At 33.9% G+C, this 19,632-nt stretch overlaps 1 protein-coding gene across 3 annotated transcripts; it reads right to left on the reverse strand.

Moving 5' to 3' along the window:
• Positions 1-10: 10 nt before the first annotated feature.
• Positions 11-19,614, reverse strand: LOC128224065 (tRNA methyltransferase 10 homolog B-like). Of its 3 annotated transcripts, none has more exons than XM_052933701.1 (11): positions 19,552-19,614; positions 16,575-16,701; positions 15,238-15,286; positions 14,610-14,741; positions 14,087-14,218; positions 13,414-13,528; positions 12,105-12,217; positions 7,153-7,305; positions 6,744-6,890; positions 3,615-3,732; positions 11-167 (listed from the first exon to the last, which is right to left on the reverse strand). In XM_052933701.1, the coding sequence occupies exons 4-11, from the start codon at positions 14,739-14,741 to the stop codon at positions 64-66; spliced, it is 1,014 nt and encodes a 337-aa protein (XP_052789661.1). In that variant the 5' UTR covers positions 15,238-15,286; positions 16,575-16,701; positions 19,552-19,614; the 3' UTR covers positions 11-63. The 3 variants fall into 3 exon arrangements, with proteins under 3 accessions (XP_052789661.1, XP_052789660.1, XP_052789662.1); XM_052933700.1 differs by lacking the exon at positions 19,552-19,614 and adding an exon at positions 19,237-19,409; XM_052933702.1 differs by lacking the exons at positions 15,238-15,286; positions 19,552-19,614 and adding an exon at positions 19,237-19,410.
• Between the last annotated feature and the right edge of the window lie 18 nt (positions 19,615-19,632).

Below are 19,632 nucleotides of genomic sequence, written 5' to 3' on the forward strand. Positions count from 1 at the left end.
CAACAAATAACTCTACTGGAAATTGTATTTGTCTAAATAATGCTGTCAGTTCAAAATATCCCGTCAACTGCCATTTTCCACAATGAATCCTTTTCTTCTGGGCACACCGACAGCTAAAGCATTTTTCCAGTCTTTGGTGTGAGAGTAGTTGATTAGGATGTCAAACACTGAAATAAGTTTAATACAATTAATTAAACATAACATCAATAATAGCATACAGAAGAGCATCACATGCAAATCATGACAATACTGATCCAGTGAAGTTCAGTCAATCAAGGGGTATAACTATAAATTATTGCAGTCAATCTAGGGGCATAACTATACATAAGTTCAGCAAATCTAGGGGCATAACTATACAATAGTTAAGTCAATGTAGGGGCTTAACTGTAAATTAGTTCAGACAATTAAAGGGCATAACTATAAATTAGTTCAGTCAAACTAGGGGCATAACTATAAATTAGTTTAGACAATCAAAGGGCATAACTCTACACTAGTTCGTACACATCAAGTTCAAATATTTATTGTTTGAAGGCCTCCGGCCCATACACAGATATGCATACATAAGTTCAGTCAATCAAAGAACATATCTATAAATAAGTTCAGTCAATCTAGGGGCATAACTAAAAATTGTTTCAGCTAATCTAGGGGCATAACTTTAAATTAGTTTAGTCATTCTAGGGGCATAACTTTAAATTTATAGTTCAGACAATCTAGGGGCATAACTATAAATTAGTTCAGACAATCTAGGGGCATAACTTTAAATTAGTTCAGTCAAACTAGGGGCATAAATATAAATAAGTTCAGTCAAACTAGGGGCATAAATATAAATAAGTTCAGTCAAACTAGGGGCATAACTATAAATAAGTTAAGTCAAACTAGGGGCATAACTATAAATAAGTCAAACTAGGGGCATAAATATAAATAAGTTAAGTCAAACTAGGGGCATAAATATAAATTAGTTCATTTGACCATATATTTGGATATAACTATACAATTGTATAGACAAGCTAAGGGCAATACTATACACTAGTTCAGTCACTCAAGGGGCATAACTATAAATAAGTTCAGTCATTCTAGGGGCATAACTATAAATTAGTTCAGACAATCAAAGGGCATAACTATAGACTAGTTCATTTGACCATATATTTGGATATAACTATACAATAGTATAGACAAGCTAAGAGCAATACTATACACTTGTTCAGTTACTCAAGGGGCATAACTTAAGAATAGTTCAGATACTCAAAGGGTTTAACTACCAAGGCCATAACTATACAATAGTTCAGGCAATCAAGGCCATAACTATACAATAGTTCAGGCAATCAAGGCCATAACTATACAATAGTTCAGGCAATCAAGGGCATAACTTTACAATTGTTCAGGCAATCAAGGCCATAACTTTGCAATAGTTCAGGCAATCAAAGATCATAACTGTACAAAGTTAAATCAGTCAAGGTGCATAACTCTGCAATACTGCAATCAATCAAGGGGCATAATTATACACTCGTTAAGTCAATCAGGGGCATTACAATGCAACAGTTCACACAATCGAAGGGCATAACTATACACTACTTCAGTCAATCAAGGGTATAACTCTGTAATAGTACAGTCAATCAAGGATCATAACTGTAAAAAAAAACAGTTCATCAAGGTGCATAATTCTGCAATACTGCACTAAATCAAGGGGCATATCTAAATTCTAGTTCAGGCAATCCAAGGGGCATAACTCAACAAATGCAAGCTAGAGATTGAACATAATGAATTGGAGCTCATGTATTAGTACTTATCTATATATATCGAATCTTAAAACAAACATGATTAGTTAAAAAGCTTGAATCCTTCTCGCATGAAATACAGAAATTACATTTTCGCCAAATAAAAAAAATCAGATTTGACAAATGGTCCATGTTGATAACATTTTTGTCTGAAGGTTTATTTGCACTGCATTGTAATCAACTGGAGTGGGGTTTTGCAGATTTTGAGAGGCTTGCGCCTGATGAAATCAAAACCTTTGAAAGTCCTTGAAAGTTGAATATGGTCTACTTCCTGATCAAAATGCATTATTCATAACTCTTTCATTATGTAAATTTCCTGTTTAAATCATTTTGAAAACATGTTATAAGTCAAGTCAAAGTTTTATAACCATAATTAATAACATATTAGGGAAACATTTTTGTTTGTTTTCGTTTGTCATTTTAACATCATTCAAACAATAAATACTTGATATGAAGTGTTATCAGCCGAGTAAAATACGGCAGAATTGCACAAGGTTGAATAGGGACGAAAATATTTTGTAAGATTTTTTGCTAGCAGATAAATGATGAGTATATAACAAATGTGTTCATCTAAACATATCTTATTTCAGAGACGCTCACCCTATGTATTATACTACAAAAGAATACAAAGTTAAAATTACATTTCCACTTTAAAGGGACTAGACACCAGATGATACAATTGCAAGAAAAAAAAGTTGTCCAAAACTAACATAAAATTGACATCATTCGGTACAACCCATTTATTCTTACTTACTGATGTATCAAATGGCTTATGACACATGCATCTTTCACATTTTTGTGCATTTTTCCAATTTGACATTTACTGGGGATGTCTATCACGTAAATACCAGTAAGTTAAAAAATAACATGGGTACATTTATCTGTACTCGTATGATATGATACTCGTACAGATATGATTTAAACTGGAAAACCATAATGTGCTATTTTTAAATGGAGTAACACAAATGAAACAGCAACATGATTGTTACGTTTATTATCTTAACCATGTAAAATGATGTATTATCGACCTCCTACAAACTCACATTGACAATTGGGGCATCTGGTGTCTAGCCCCTTTAATGAGTTCTTACATATACATGTACATAAACATTGATGTTTGCTTAATAATATAATGCAGGTAAAATGCAAAACACTATGATGCTAAAGACAGAAAACATCTATGAATTCTCTCATTATACATCACCTTGAGATCCAATTCTTTTAAAATTTATGCTATTTACCCTGATATACATGCCTTTAAAACTAAAGAAAGACTTCATGGTCAAGCATAATGTTACAAATTCTCAGGGTACTGGACAATGAACAATACATCTGACAGTTTAAAAAGTACATTTGTATTGAAAGACATTAAACAAGACAAGAGAAAGTTGATGCCAATGCGCCTGTTTTCTTCTAGTATGACCAAAAGGGGCATAACTCAATGAAAACATTAGCAAGAGTGAAAGGACTTTCCATACATTTTGCGCACTGCGTGGTGGCCAACATTTTTCGATTGGGGCAAAGCTTGCAAATCTTGCACAGCACAAATGAGCACAATGACGATTAAAAGATCACTAACACTTTAGCAGTACTTTGAGTTTTTACTCTATATCAAAGGGGTCCTTAAAAGTTATCTATCCCTGTAAAAATATTTTTGAAATCATGCAGTTTTCAAAAACATAACTAAGATACCTCAGTAAAATTCATTCCCTTAACTGGCTTTGAGAAAAAAAATTCCCACCAAAAAAGCATCCTGTTAAGTAGAATTTTTTTCTAGAATTACAGTCTTTGTTAAATGACAGATAAGCATTTATTTTACAATGAAGCAACCATATTTACCCTGATTAACAGCAAGAACTTGGGAGGGGCTATCCACTTCTGTTCTAACCATGTTCTCCACTATGGGCAGTCTGGCTGTTGTAACAGCTGCACCCTCTGCTTGGGACAGGGTGATGTGCTGAAAGTAGGATATATTTTTTTTAAATAGGCCGATTGTTAGGAACGTTGTTAAAGTTAACAATGTGTTTAACGACATGGCTTTTTACATCAAATAATTGATAATGTGATCATATATTTAAATAAAACAAGAGCAGCTGATGGAGCTGTTACAACTGCAACAGATCATAAGTGTACCCTGATTTCCATTTAACTTCCAGAGCAGTAAAGATTTTTTTAAAAGTTAACAACAATAAAGTTAACAACTTTGTTAACTTTACCAAATTTCTGAATGATAAGGCACTTTGTGTCATAAAAGGAGTGACTGAATAAGCATCCATCTTCTAATATTACATCAATTTTTATTTCTACTCAGTATTGTTGATTTCTTATAACATTCCATTAGTATTTTATAATATGAGCTGCAAATACACGATGTCAGGCTTTCAGACATGAAAGGCTTATCTTGTTTTATTTGATATTTCAATATAGAGACATTTCAGGAAATTATCCTTAACATTTAATGGTGATCAATATATTTGTCAAGCAGCTCATTGAGGGCCTTTGATCTACTGGCATGAATTTTTGCTAATTTTATCCAAAGCATGTACATACTAGAAGGCAATATACTGAACTAGCATTCAAGTGAACCATGTTTTCCTGCTATTGGTAACAAAGGGCAAAGGGAGAGTAAAACTATATTACACAACTCTCTGTACAAGTTGTCTCCCTTAGAATATAATTTTAATATGGCTACACCATTTAAAGGGCCATAATCCAGTCATACTTGGATGGATCTGGCTGGTTTATGAAAGGAACTGAGCTCGCAAAAATTTCTAACTACAGTTTAAGTTTGGCCGGTAGAGCTAAAAATCCAAATTTTGACAGCTTTAAAGATTGACATTACACAAATAATTTCAATGCATTAAAAAATTCGAAGCCATTTTTACTAATTTTATTTGAAAGAATAATGTCAAAAGGCTCAACATTTTGAGTCACGGCTCATTTCCTGTGGGTCTAGGTTAACTGAAAATTGTATCAAAATCCTCAACATTTCCAATAAAATACAAATACAGCTCAGTCAAGTTGTCTAATTCAAGTCTTTATTTATAGTACAAGCCAAACAGCGTGGTTCTTACAGCTGAAAATTGTCAATCCTGAAAACAACTCGGGGTTTGTGTGAGCATGAGCGATTCATGACCAAAGTAGGGTTAGGGGCTTAGACCCCTTTTGAAACTGTTTCCGAAATCATTTATATTCATTTCAAGGTACCTCCTATTGTGTTTGATGCAAATGTCTGAGCCAAAAATATCTTTACAACTAAATGGTCTAAAGTTAAAAGCTCTCAATCCTGATGAGCTGGAAATGCTCCTATGACCGAACAAAACCTTACGGACATTAATAAGAACAAGATGGAACTAGAAAGACAAAGTTGTATTGGAGTTTGTTCTGAAAAATCTTACTCATTCTATGTTTACATAATTGTTAATTTAAACTACTTGTATTAGGTGTTCTATTAAGGCTTAAATAGCAGGGTGTCAAACCCTGCTGCCAGCATCCCACTGCCTTTTTACTACACCCTGCTGTGCCCTTTGATTGACAGACTCTGAACTCTTTTCAGAAATAAATATAGAAATAATAAATAAACATAAATTGGTCACTAAAGTAAAGATAACAGCTAAGGTATGCATAACAAACTGTCAGTATTAAATGTAGTAACAACAGATACACAATATTAATTGAACATTGGCCCTTGCAAGTGCCTCATTAAGGCTCATTCAATGAGCATCAAAAGTGCCCTTTCAGACCTAGCACCCTGCCCCTTTTCTAATCCTGACTGGAGCACTGCAAAGTGTTCCCAAACTTTAAAACCACAGAAAACAGTAAGAGGACTGATTCCAGCAAGTTTTTTTTAAACTGACACTAGTATTTAAAATCAATACATACACATGTTTAACAAACATAAAATTTGAATGATAAAAAATACTTACTTAATAATTCATCTATGGAAAATATTAATTACGGATGGAAGATTGTAACCCTGTATTTTATAGCTGCACAAATATTAAATGACTGAGTCCTAAAAGATTTACAATGATCAACTGTCGTCTCATAAGGTATAAATACCATGTTTTCTGCACCTTTCTTTCAAATTAAACACTGTATCCTTCATAAGAACCATTGTTTTCTATATTTTATTCATCTTTTTTGGAAAATTAAAAGAATTGTAATAGTCGTGCTTCGTCTCATTTGGGAGTAATATATATTTGATATGTTGAGTAAGGTGTTAAATAAATGTGTGACTGTCCTACTTATGCAATTAAACAATTTTGATGAGTTCTCCTGTTAACGTTTAGGTACAAATTGATGTATTATTAAGCATTGATGTGTTAAATGAATGTATTATATTCATGTTTCTTAATGTTTTCGTATTACATTTTAATACGTACCTTTCTGAAATCCCATTCTAAGCATTTTACATGTCAAAATGATCATTAATTTTAGTTATAGGCCATGATGAAAAAAATGTAATAAAGCTTTTTAACAATATGTATTTTTGCGGTACTGTTCACAATGTGTTTTCTCATTTACCATAAGGACATTGCATCGTTTGAAAAATGCTTTTCTGTGAAAATCTGCCAGTGCAAACAGAACAAGCAAAAAAATCATTTACAAATTTACACCTCAAATACAGCAGAGATAATTAAACTAAAATCCATGCAAAACTATTTTCTCCCACATTAAACTGATTGTCTTCAATCATTCTCACAGTTTTAAAAACCAAATCCAATAAGTGTAACAAATGTTTAACACGGAAACCATGCAAAAACTGTCATTAATTTGATTTATCCCTATAATCTTCTCTGAATCCACACAAAATTCAAAATAAAAAGCCATATGTGGAGTAACAATGTTTTTTTTCTATCCTATTAAATATCATTAAGTGTTTTTAACTCCCCCTGCTAAATAACAGTTGATGAATGTGATCATTATTGAACAGTAATGTTTTCTCTTTCTATTTTTGGCTCTTACCTTTTTCACACTTTCATCAACCAAGCCTCCAATGACATAGATTTTGCCTGGATCAACATCCTCCAGCAGATTGTTAGAGTCAGGGCTAAGGTAGACAACTCTTTCTAAGGGAAACAACTCTATGTGGGATTTTTCCTCAACTTCAATCTGTAAAAAAATGTCAACCAAAGTTTTAATTTTACATGGGGTTCAAAAATTCGAAGAGTAAACAAGTTACCAAAAGTGTTGCCAATTACTCCAACATTTTCAAAACTAGGAATACTAACAATGAAATCAAACAAAACCAGAAATTACAATTAAAATGTCAAATCATAGTTTATTTAAAATATATCGGTATTTACCATTGAAAGTTTTCATTACTAAAGGTTGATATTAAACAATATTGTGCAGTATGAAATACAATACAAACCAGATAATTCTCAAACCCTGAATTCTTCTTCACCAGCTCTGAGTAGAGTTGTCCCCCTTTATTAACTCCAGTCAGGTAAATATGGGCTGGGTTATCTACCCTTCTATTAGAGCCATACAGACGGCCAACTTGCATCGCCAATTTCCCCTTCTCCTGGAATAGAACAAAGACATAAAGGATACCGGTATCTATTACATTTCTATGTTAAATTTTAATTTAGTCACTGAGTGATCGCACCAACAATATTTAGGAATCACATTCCTAAGGTTAGGAGCAAAATTAAAGATCTTACACCAAAATTTAACAAATTTTCTGTGACTTATAATCTAAAATTTAGGAAAAATATCCATGTTTTAAGATCATTGAGACATCATTTAAAATAGTTCAACAAGGCATCATGAATGTTAAGTTACAATTATATTGGAGTGAAAACTGTAGTGAAAATAACATTATTTTTCACTTTAAAGCATAACAGACATTATAAATTGCTAAATGTTCCTGAGCCTGAGGTCCTTTTTTATGATTTTTTTGTTCTGTTCTATTTTGCGAGGATTAAAATTTGGCTGGCCATTATTCATCAAAAAGTAACTATAAAATATCCCACAAACCCTGTGCCGGTAATATAATATGCTTTCCCAGCTCAAATTCTTAATTTTATATAGCAGAGTTTTTCTTGCTTCCAATTACTAGTGTAAGAATTCAGGCTTGGTAATTCTTAAGTCCAATTCGATCACATTGTCTTATCCAAAAGGTCCCAGGGTGACATTCAAGTAAACTTTTAGTTGTTGTCACAATATCAAATGATCATTCTTTTAATTCTTATAGTATATTGCAACAAAAACATATGTGAAATCGAATTCTCAAATAAATATATCACTTAATTTCAAACTAGAATACCAGAATTTTTAATTTCTGACTGGTTTTGATGTTGCGACATACTTTTTGAAATACCTTTTAGGTAACAAATTAAATTAAATTCATGAATATATAATAAGCGAAGAGGCAGATCTTTAAGGCAAGTTAGAGAAACTGCCAGTGATTTTTCCATTAGTGTAATTTACTGTTGTTTCAGGCTGTTTCACCTTGCAAAAAAATACTTCATTTCCCCAATTAGACAAGTTTTAATTTCCCACCAAAAAAGGGGGAATATTTTACCATGGAAAAATGAACCACAGGAACCAAACAAATGCCCCCTATGCCCCCTATGGACAGATAGCCATAAGCATTTGGGCTTTTTGGACAGACAGCCATTAATTAGTTTCTAACATTTTTTCATGACAACCTTCCAATGCAGTTGATGAAATGAAAAAAAAATTAAAGAGCAAAGAATGAACAAAAAAGATGACATTACGTCACTGCAAGATGGAGTGAATTTCAATATTTGGTACTTTTAACTAAATGAGATTGCTGGGCAAAGCTGAACCTGTATGTATGTGAACACTACATAATGTTAGAGATATTTTTGCAAAAATTATTTTGTTTTAAATGAAAACCTATAATAGAAAAAGAAGGTTTGAAAGAAATAAATTTTATGTTAAAGAGAATGAAAAATAATGAAAAAACAAAAATAACTAGAACTGGATTACTGTTAATGTAAATGATTTAGATAAATGGCTATAATATGTTTACTGTATTGAAATTCTAGTATCCATAATACTACGGATCATTCACTGATAGTGTTCAAACTGCCTATCAAGTTAAAGGTTCCTAGGCTCAAGTGTTCATTAGATATTGACTTTTACCTTTGACCCAAAAGACTTCATATATTTGTCATGACCATGTCTACCAAGTTTGAGGTCACTGGGCCCAAACATTCTTTAGTTATTGATCAGAAACCGTTTTCCGGATCAAGGTCACCATGACCTTTACATTTGACCCACTGACCTCAAAAACAAGAGGTCATTAACTAGTATATGGTGTCTCATACACCTGGCCACCAAGTTGGAGATCCCAGGGCCAAAGCATTCTTCAGTTATTGGTTGGCAACAGATTTTCAGCTCATGGTAACCTTGACCTTTGACCCATTCACATTACAAGCAATAGGGTTCATCTGCTTGTCATGGAAAGCCTGCCTACCAAGTTGGAGGTCCCTGTGCCTAAGTGTTCGCAAGATATTGAGTGAAAATTGTAGAGAAAAACATTACATGCACTTGTATGTGTATGTTCATGTATAGGTAAAGTTTGCAGTTGAATATAAAAGATGTTTACAAACTTTCAGTTTCAACTTGTACATGTATGCTTTCTAGGGATGCAAACGAATATTCGAATATTCGATCGAACGTTTAATATTCGAATGTCAAAATTGGTATTCGAATATTCGATGCTTTTTGTTTGGTAAATATAATAATAAACCTTTTTCCTACATCTGTGCTGTTGTATATATTAGCATGTCTTGTTTTTACAACGATTGGCCTCTAATTGCCAGAGGCGTGACGTGATGACACTATACCGGTACACGCGTCATATGTTAATTAGGGACACATAGTCGGAGACTATAAACAGTACCCGTAATTTTACAAAAACTGGCTATAAGACAAGTGGCATCAAACAACTTTCAATTATTTTCGGTAAATTCTAATGACCATTATTGGATAATAAACGGAATCGGCAACCAAAGTGGTGTCATGGCTGTCAATTAAGCTGTGCAGTATTGCTCAAATCGCCGTAATGATATGGATGACATGTGCTAGTTATATGCTGTTTTCCATGTTTCGATATAACATTCGTGCTTTGAAATGTAACTGTATAGAATAGCAATTTAGGTCATTGTTATACAATAGATGGGTCAATATTCAGGGTTATTTTCGTTTTATTATTTATCTAATTTCCGAGTAGGTTTGGTGTTTTCATAGTTATATTTAGTAGATGTCAATCCCAGAACGAGGCCGCTCGTCCTACAGAACGACCCGTTGGTGCATCATGACATTCAACCAGGCATTTACGATCTTCGCCTTTTTCAGTGGCTATTGCTTTTGTTCGATATTTTTGTAAATGGGGAATTTCATTGCCAATGTTTGGAAAAATCCGGGTCCTTCGCGGATACCGGCTACAACGAAGAAGGGTTAAAATGCCCCGGCTATTACTAAAGCAAACAATAAAAGTTGTTTACTACATTTCTTATACATTCATATTGGTAATCGAATATTCGAATATTCGATCGAAAGAATTAACGAATATTCGAATATCAATTTTGCCATTCGTTTGCATCCCTAATGCTTTCTAATACTTGGATATTCACATAAATCATGTTCCTTGTACTATCGTACATGTCATTTTAAACTTGTACAATGTACACATACCTGGATGGTGTAGTGCACAAAAGGTATTCCAAATGCACATGTACCTGCGCAAGTAGCGTTTCACAACGTCTCTAATAAACAAAAAATATATAATAAAACACTGACAGACAGTTTAAATAAACAGACTTGATGAATATTGCTTCCACTATAATCATATTTACGGTAATCACTACCAACCAAAATCCATAATTTAATTATTTAAGGATAACAGATTTATCCTTGAAATATTCTTATAGTACAAAATATTGGCATTTTATATTTAACACCAGATTTAATTAGACTGCCATCAGAACAGGTTATTTTTCCAGAAACTATCATATTACCATCTCAATTCAAATTACCTACCGTAATGTTATAAGTAAAAAAACTAAATTCAATGTCCTTTTTTTTTTGGCACTTACTCTTCTTAGAAATAAAAGAATAATGTTTAGTGTTTAATTTAAGGTTTTAACTTTCATTTATACAGGTTCACACTAGTTACAAATGATATTGCCAATTTAAGTACAAGTATCTTCAGAACATTTTAACATCAAACATTTTCCAGTATAAACTGAATTCAATTTTAAATTGAATTGAGTTTTCATAATTGGAACGGTGACAGGCAAAAATAGTTGTTATATAAAAGTTATAAAAAATATCACGTAACATCATAGTTCCCCCCCCCCCCCGAGACTCAATATAGAATGGTTTGACGTATGTTAAAAGACCATTGTACATTTAAGGTACTCATAGCTTTAATGCAGAACATAGTTTGATGTGATATGAAAAACTGATAATTTAAAAATTAACAATACAGGTAAAACCCTTTGGCTCAGTTATAATAACTGTTATAGACTGGGGGAATGGCCAGATATGAAAAAAGGCTTAATCAAATGAACTTCATTTAATTTCCTATTGCATTGTCATACCAAATTTGTCATTGTGTAATGTTTTTGCAAAAAAATAAGAATGGTATTGGATTTACATACAGATATATATATGTAAACTGCAACAAACAAAAATGGGTCTTATATAGACAATTAAATAATCAATTTTCACATCATCAAACATGTCCGAAAAAAAAAGTATTGCATCATATTTTTGCTTATATTTACTTACTTTTTTAAGACTCATTTTTGCTATTCGCAGTTCGTATATATGTTGTATCTTTCAGTACAACACCTTGCCTTAATTTCACGAAGCATCTTAAGTCCTTTATTGCAGGATTACTGTAAGCTAAGCTCCTTATTATTGTTATGGTTTAGTTTGTGAAATATTTACATTCTAAGGAGTTTGAGACTTATAAAGGAAATTTTATAAAGTAAACTCAAGGAAATTCAGGATTAAGTAAGAAATTTGGCTGAATGGAATATGCTACTTAAACTTAAGAACTTTCATCAAGATATTTTGGCCTGAACAACAGTTTACATAAACTGAACTCAACAACAATTTAAAACAACAAAGTAAACCATGTTGTGTCAGCCCCTGTTCATGAATGATGTCAATTTCAGAGCCAAGAAGTAAAACTAGTTCAGCAAGAATAATTGAACTTGCTAAACATCTACATAATGATGATAACAGACTAAATTTCATGTGGAGGGAGGGATTTAGGAAGGGAGAACATGGAGGGAGGGTGAGAGCCAGAAAGAGACTCCTGTAACACTAAAACAGTACCTTATCGCTCATATGTTGTTCCAGACTGCAGTCTATACAAATGATCTGGCCAGTCTTCATGCCTTCCTCGCACCGTTTTCTCATTTCTTCCCGAGACAGGGATGGTTCTGAACCTACAAATATTAAACCCGAGGATTAAAGTACTATTTAGTAGAAATGTTTCTTATGGTCTCTTTATCATACCATCTTCAATACAGATGATCTGCCCAGTCTCCATGCCTTCCTCACACCATTCAGTTGTATAACAGTAGTTAATTATTTGGTTTGGTCAAAGTATATTCATTATTTATTGGTCAATATTTACCAAATAATTACTGTTAACCAATCAAATAATTTAAATATTTAAGTATGCAAATGAACCAAAAGATAACCAGTGGACTATTTTACCAAGTTTTATACAATTGGCTACAGCTTTGTATCACCATTGTGTTATGGAATTTAAGTCTTAGTAGTATTTTACTGAGAACTACATTTTACACTTGTGCTCCCTTGGAGTGAGATAATAATACAACAACTCCCATGTTTTCTTTTAAAGCTAAATGACAGGGTTTGTCTATGTTTTTAAACTATTTGTCTTCTACTCTATAATACTCTTCTCTTTAAAAGGGCGTTCTCAACTTTGGCGATCTCATTTGTATATAGCCTTTAAGGAATTAACGAGCTGAATTAAGCCTCTTGAAAGCTTCTCATTACCTAATTGCCTACCGGTAATCATAAAAAGTGCAGACAAAAATATGAAGTATGATAATCTTCAACAGTTGTTCTAAACAAACAAATAACATTCAAAACATGACAACTCTTGTTTAAATGTTGATATTTTAAATAAAACCATATCAGAGGCACTGTGTACAGTGGTTTAATGGATATGGTCCCAGGACGGAGACCCACAGTACCCAGCAGTGCGTTCAGTAAGGCGAGCGTTAACAAAACGCTCGCAAACATTTTGTTTTGTATCTCTGTTGCAGCGCAGTGCATAAACTGCAACTGGGGAACCAAACGGCAAATGTTTGCGGCAAACATCTTTACTGAACACACTGCTGGTTCCAATCCTTGTGGTCAGAATATTAATATACCCTACCTGCATCTTGCTTGTGTTCTCTATTATGCTGATTTTCCTCTTGTGTCCTTCTCTTCCTCATCTTCCTCTGTCACATCATCCTGTCACTTAATCATTTCCTCAATCCTCATGGTGTATTAAATATACCCTACCTGCCCTTTTCCCTGATCCTCTGTTTTCTCTCAATTTTCTTTTTCTTTCAAATCTCCCTATGTCACTGAATTATCTAAATGTGTAATGAATATACCCTACCTGCATCTTGTCCCTGTTCTCTGATCCGTTCTTTTCTTTCTAGTTTTTTTCTCTTCCTCATCTCCTTCTGTCGCTGTATCATCTCCGCATGGCGCTGCCTTTTTCTCTCAGACCTCTAAAATATATGGCAAACTAAGATGTACAAACACTCGCCAGGCCTTTCATTATTATGGTAAAGGTAAACTTTACGTGGTAATGATGAACATGTAACACAAGCTCTGTTTGTACATACTTTTTACCACTACTCAGTACTGGGTGAAAACCATTACTTATCATTGAGGAAGCATTGAGTAGGGATTAAACCAGGACCCTCGGATCCAGAGTCTGATATGCTTAACCACTCTGCCATCGCCACCACTGATAGATAATGGATGATAATAACAACACAGGATGGTCCAGGTACATATATAGTAAGTGCATGTATATGTATCTTATCATAATATAAAATTACATTAGTAAGTAGAAAAACAACAACAAATTCAATATTCAGTCAAACCCTGTTGGCTCGAACTCACTTGGCTCGAATTTCTCGTTGGCTCAAACTAGACGTAGATGACCGATTTCCTTATACTAAATGTTTAGAATCCCACTTGGTTCGAATTTCTGAGGCTCGAGATAATTTTGCCGGTTCCTGGGAATTCGAGCTAACAGGGTTTGACTGTAGGTAAATTACAGGTGGGCGTTTTGGTTTTGAGTAATCCTCTCCATTACGGTCGGCTGAACACTGAATGTATTTTTCTTGATGTGCTGTTTCTGGTATTTCTTGGATTTCGTATTCAGGTTGCATTGGAAGGGCTTCGGCCATCTGAAATATGACAGACTTTTTTATATAACAATATTGTGTTGTAAATTTGAAAAATATCAATATTTTAAAATTATAAAATAATCATCTTCATTTAAATACAACTTAATTTAAACTTTAATATCTATACACGTCTCAGCCACTTAACTTAAAATAAAATCTCCATTTTACACTTTCACAGTTTAAAACTGGTTGCATTAATTCAGTACAAATAAACCAACTTGAAATGTTAAAACTTGCGTGAACAAAAATAAAACTAAGATATCGGCTGCATTGGTGGCGGTTCTTTTATCAATAGCCTATTGTATAAAATTGGTTTTATAGTTATGTCAGAACCAAATTTCTAAGTGAGAAGAGATAATTACTATAACTAGAAATTAATATAATAGATTACAGGTGGGTGCTTCAATTTTGTGCGATCCTCTCCATTATGGTGAGCCGTACTATGAATGTCCTTCTCTGGATCTGCAGTTTCTTCGACTGTTTGGTATTCGTATTCAGGTTTCATTGGAAGGGCGTCGGCCATCTGAAATATGACAGATTGTTAAATATAACAATATTGAGCATTCATGATAAAAAATGTATGTTGTTAAATAAACTATAAATTGAACAGCTCAACAATTCTAGTGTCATTTCAAAGTTATTGAACACTTTAATATTTAGATGTATATACATCTTAGTAACTTAACTTGCAAAAAAAATCTTCAAGATAAAATACCCACTGCAATGGCGGCAACTTGTCTATTAACAGCCGAAAAAACTGGTTTATTGTTTGGTTTGGTTAAAGTTAACCAGAATGTTTATTGATTGGTCAATATTGATTCAAAAATTAGTGTTGACCTATCAAATTGCTTTTATAAGCAAACTAGCAAAAACATTACATATTATATAAAGGATAACTTCTGCAGTTATATACAATTGACTGCTTGTACATATCTGAATAACTTAATTATATTTATTCTTGTAATCATAGTAGATAAAACTTAACAGAACTGTTAGTTGAAATAAACATAAATAATTACTGTGGCGGTACTCTGAGGATACAAGGGTTCCAACTAAGGTGTGCTGTCTCTGAAATAGCCATTATACAAAGTATTAAGTTCAAGACAGCAAAACAAATAGTCTGTCTCCTTCAAAGTGCTTATAAAGTGATTATTTACACAGCTGAATAAAAAACAAAATACATTACACAAAAATAAAATGACATGTAAATGAAATACTTGTAAGCAATTTACCAACAACAGGGAATAGAAGCAGACTTTTGTGTCTGTTTCCCAAGCCTTTTTATATATATTTATCTTTTGCATTTGGATTTCCAATCGGCAAAAATGCTGAATTCACACTTCCTGGAGACGTCTGGGGTTCGCATAAGTGAGCAAACCCTTAGATATAGACATCATGTTGATAATATATTGGAGCGTGCTGTTCAACCACCTTTGACTCCAAATCACCAAAGACTGAGGTTAGAATTTTCCCAGGTCAAACCCAGTCTCACCAGACTGGGTTAATTCTTTTTACAGATAAGTCTCAATTCTGTGTTGATCACAATGACGGCCTGAGACTCGTGTGGAGGCTGAAATCTGAGTTGTTCAATGATGGTTGTGTCAATCAATAGGTTCTGTGGTTCATCTTGGATGATCTAGGCTGGGATGTCCTATGATGGATTTACAGACTTATATGACTGTGATCCTTAATGCTTCTTTAACGGGTGTTCATTATCACAACAAAATCTTAGATGAATTTATGAGGCCATATGTTGGTGCACATGGTTGGCAACAAATTCATGCGTATGGATGATAATGCTTGCCCACACCGACCTCGGTTCATCAACGCATACCATGAAAGTGACGGTATTTAGCATATTGACGGGCCAACTCATTGCACGACTCAAACCAAATAGAGCATGTAGGGAACATCCTCCAGATACAAGTTAGTTTGAGACCCTTCCAACACAGACACAGCTCTGTCAAAGGCACATTAAGGAGAGGTCAAGAACCCCCATCCACAAATTAGCACGTCTATTGGCAGCTTATGTTCTAGGTGCAAAAAAGATATGGAAGCTTGTGGAGGGCACATCCGGTATTTACATTATGACACTTAAGCTGATTTCTACGAAACAGTCTTGTCTGTCAATTGTATTTCCCCACCCATGGACACGGGGGTTTTTTTTGGCAATATTTATATCCTGATTCGGTCAAGTTCCCAATGGCAAAAAGTTTCTTTTTTCCCAATTTGGAAATAATTAATCCTAATCTTAAGTAAAAAAAACAACATAATTTATTTATATGGCACTGCATTCCCCGATTTCTCAAATAAGCCCTCATAATTGTGATATTAGATAAAATAACTTCATACTTACGTTTTATGATGATGTCCGTTCTTTTCTCTAGCGCAGTTTTAAATGTCATTGGCTCTTTTTTTATACAGCTCCAAAAAGAGCTGGAGCCACTGTTTCGCACTCGTGATTTAAGCCCATCAAATTGTCTCTGAAATATAATTTTCTATAAAGTACTTTTATTATGCAATATGACAGTGTCTCAGAGAAATATAAATAAAGGGGGTAAACAAAGTGAATTGGCACATGCCCCAATGCTCTTCATGGCGATAATGAAAATCCCCTGGTGTGTCACCCAAATCCCCTAATATTCTAAACAAATCCTCTGTGGAGCTTTTAAAAAATATGGCATGTATGTAATATAATATCCTGGTCCAGATACCTCAGCAGCCCATCTTTGGTGGATGTCTTGTCTGCGTTATTGTATCACTTTGACGTTTGTTTTATTTAAATAACATTTTAAAGTGATATATTATAATAACAACAAATTAATGTTCTTAAAATAATAATAATAATAATAACTGAGTCTACAATTTTCTTAAAGCATTTGGTAATTTTGATGCAGTGATGAGAATTGTATGCATCAGCAAGTGGATCGATCTCTGAGCTTTTTAATCAAACAATTGACTACATGTATTTTAAAGAATTAAAACAAGAGATTCAACAATGAAAGGCGTTAACAGAGTCAGTGAATATTATGTTGATAATACCAGTGCTATTCATTTTAGTATTATATAAATTATATCCTTTGTAATAATTATTTATGAAGAATTTCTCAATTTTGCCAAATTTGACTCAAAAATTCCCAATCTCATGGGTAAAGGTATTAATCCCAAAATACTGAGAAAAACAACATGCGGACATGTTTATGTTTTAGAAGTGATCTCGAAAAACAAGGTATCAACCACAAATATTTTTTTCCCAAATTCTATTATAACATATTAAAGTATGACATGTTACGGCCTGCATATGAACGATGGTGTATGTATACCAAGCCTCCAACATGAAAGTCGCAACACCATTGGTCCAGGACTGGTCATGTGGTGACCCCATAAAGGTCGACATGTTTAGACCCCCTTATGAACGATGGTGTATGTATACTACGCCTCCAACATGAAAGTCGCAACACCATTGGTCCAGGACTGGTCATGTGGTGACCCCATAAAGGTTGACATGTTTACACCCCCTTATGAACAATGGTGTATGTATACTACGCCTCCAACATGAAAGTCGCAACACCATTGGTCCAGGACTGGTCATGTGGTGACCTCATAAAGGTTGACATGTTTAGACCCCCTTATGAACAATGGTGTATGTATACTACGCCGCCAAAATGAAAGTCGCAACACCATTGGTCCAGGACTGGTCATGTGGTGACCCCATAAAGGTTGACATGTTTACACCCCCTTATGAACGATGGTGTATGTATACTACGCCGCCAACATGAAAGTCGCAACACCATTGGTCCAGGACTGGTCATGTGGTGACCCCATAAAGGTTGACATGTTTACACCCCCTTATGAACAATGGTGTATGTATACTACGCCTCCAAGATGAAAGTCGCAACACCATTGGTCCAGGACTGGTCATGTGGTGACCCCATAAAGGTTGACATGTTTAGACCCCCTTATGAACGATGGTGTATGTATACTACGCCACCAACATGAATATCAAAAAGCCATTGGCCTGAGTGAGCGGTCCATAGAATTACCGGAATCCCCTTATTACCGGAATCCACCGGAATCTACCATAATCTGATTAAATTATAAAACATAATCAGCGGTAAACTACCGGAATCCTTGTCACTTTTAGATTAAAACTCTTACTTCATTCTATATTCAAGCATTAACATACTTGAAATAGTATTGAAATTTAGTTATTTTAATAATTTTAGTAATTCACAGGGGATTCCGGTAGTTTGGTCATAACATAATTAGCGGTAAACTACCGGAATCCTTGTCACTTTTAGATTAAAACTCTTACTTCATTCTATATTCAAGCATTAACATACTTGAAATAGTATTGAAATTTAGTTATTTTAGTAATTCACAGGGGATTCCGGTAGCTTGGTCAAAACATAATCAGCGGTAAACTACCGGAATCCTTATCCATATTCCTTAAATACAGACTTATACTCATTATAGTCGTTGTATACTGACATGAAAACTACCGGAATCCCCGTACCCTTTCAGATAGTATGTACGTACATACGCTCATAATGATATATAATGGATAGTAAATAATTAAAACACCTCCAAACACTTATATAAACTAAAACAATATTAAGTTTTAAATTTAAGTTATTTCTCAGGGGATTCCGGTAGATTCCGGTGGATTTTGGTAGTTAGGGAGATTCCGGTAATTCTATGTACCCCTGAGTGAGGACATATTGCATCACTTATCTTCATATTGTACCTAAATGGCGTCTATTTTCTTATTCTGATAATTAATGAATCATTTATCATAAATAAATTGACAGATGTAAACAGGTTGTTAATGCGATGTTTACGTTACTGTGTTAGTACAATGTAAGGGACGCGATATATGGGATATACGGGTCGCAGGAAACCATATTCAAGTTCAAGCTTTGCTTTCACCTGATATGGTTGCCTTTGCCCTCTATATCCATATTGGGTCACCTTCTAACCCCGATTATATTATATTTACATGTATAAATAGTACATACATATACAGTATTGGGATTTTTTGTGTGGAGTTGATCATGTTTCAATCATTTTTTGTGTAGCTAACATTTTTTATTATTTTTGTCTTGTAGGGAAGATTGACCATATATTGCCAACGTAGCTGCCGCCTGTGGTGAAAGCCTCAATTTAAGAAAAAAATGTGCAAGTGAAAATAAATCTTGGTGAAAAGGAAAGTGAAAGTAGATCATAAGAAAGTGAACCTGAATGAAAATATTGAGGTCGACAATTAGAATGAAATTAATAATAAAGCAGACTGTTTAATATACACACAAAGGCACATGAACAGAGAAGAATACCTGAAAAATGACCCAGCGACGTAACCTTTGACATAAGAGTTCTTGTTCCTGAACGGATGCTCTTTAATTTAGAGGTTGCCG

The sequence above is a fragment of the Mya arenaria genome, chromosome 17 (assembly GCF_026914265.1).
Source record: "Mya arenaria isolate MELC-2E11 chromosome 17, ASM2691426v1".
NCBI lineage: Eukaryota > Metazoa > Mollusca > Bivalvia > Myida > Myidae > Mya > Mya arenaria.

What these genes read in the sequence shown, in the direction of transcription:
- LOC128224065 (XM_052933701.1), bottom strand. Translation starts at nt 14,741, where the DNA reads ATGGCCGACGCCCTTCCAATGAAACCTGAATACGAATACCAAACAGTC. An exon ending in CAAAACCAAAACGCCCACCT is followed by an intron (nt 13,529 to 14,086) that starts GTAATTTACCTA and finishes CATATATTTTAG; the next exon opens with AGGTCTGAGAGAAAAAGGCA. An exon ending in CAGGGTTTGAGAATTATCTG is followed by an intron (nt 6,891 to 7,152) that starts GTTTGTATTGTA and finishes ATTTTTTTACAG; the next exon opens with ATTGAAGTTGAGGAAAAATC.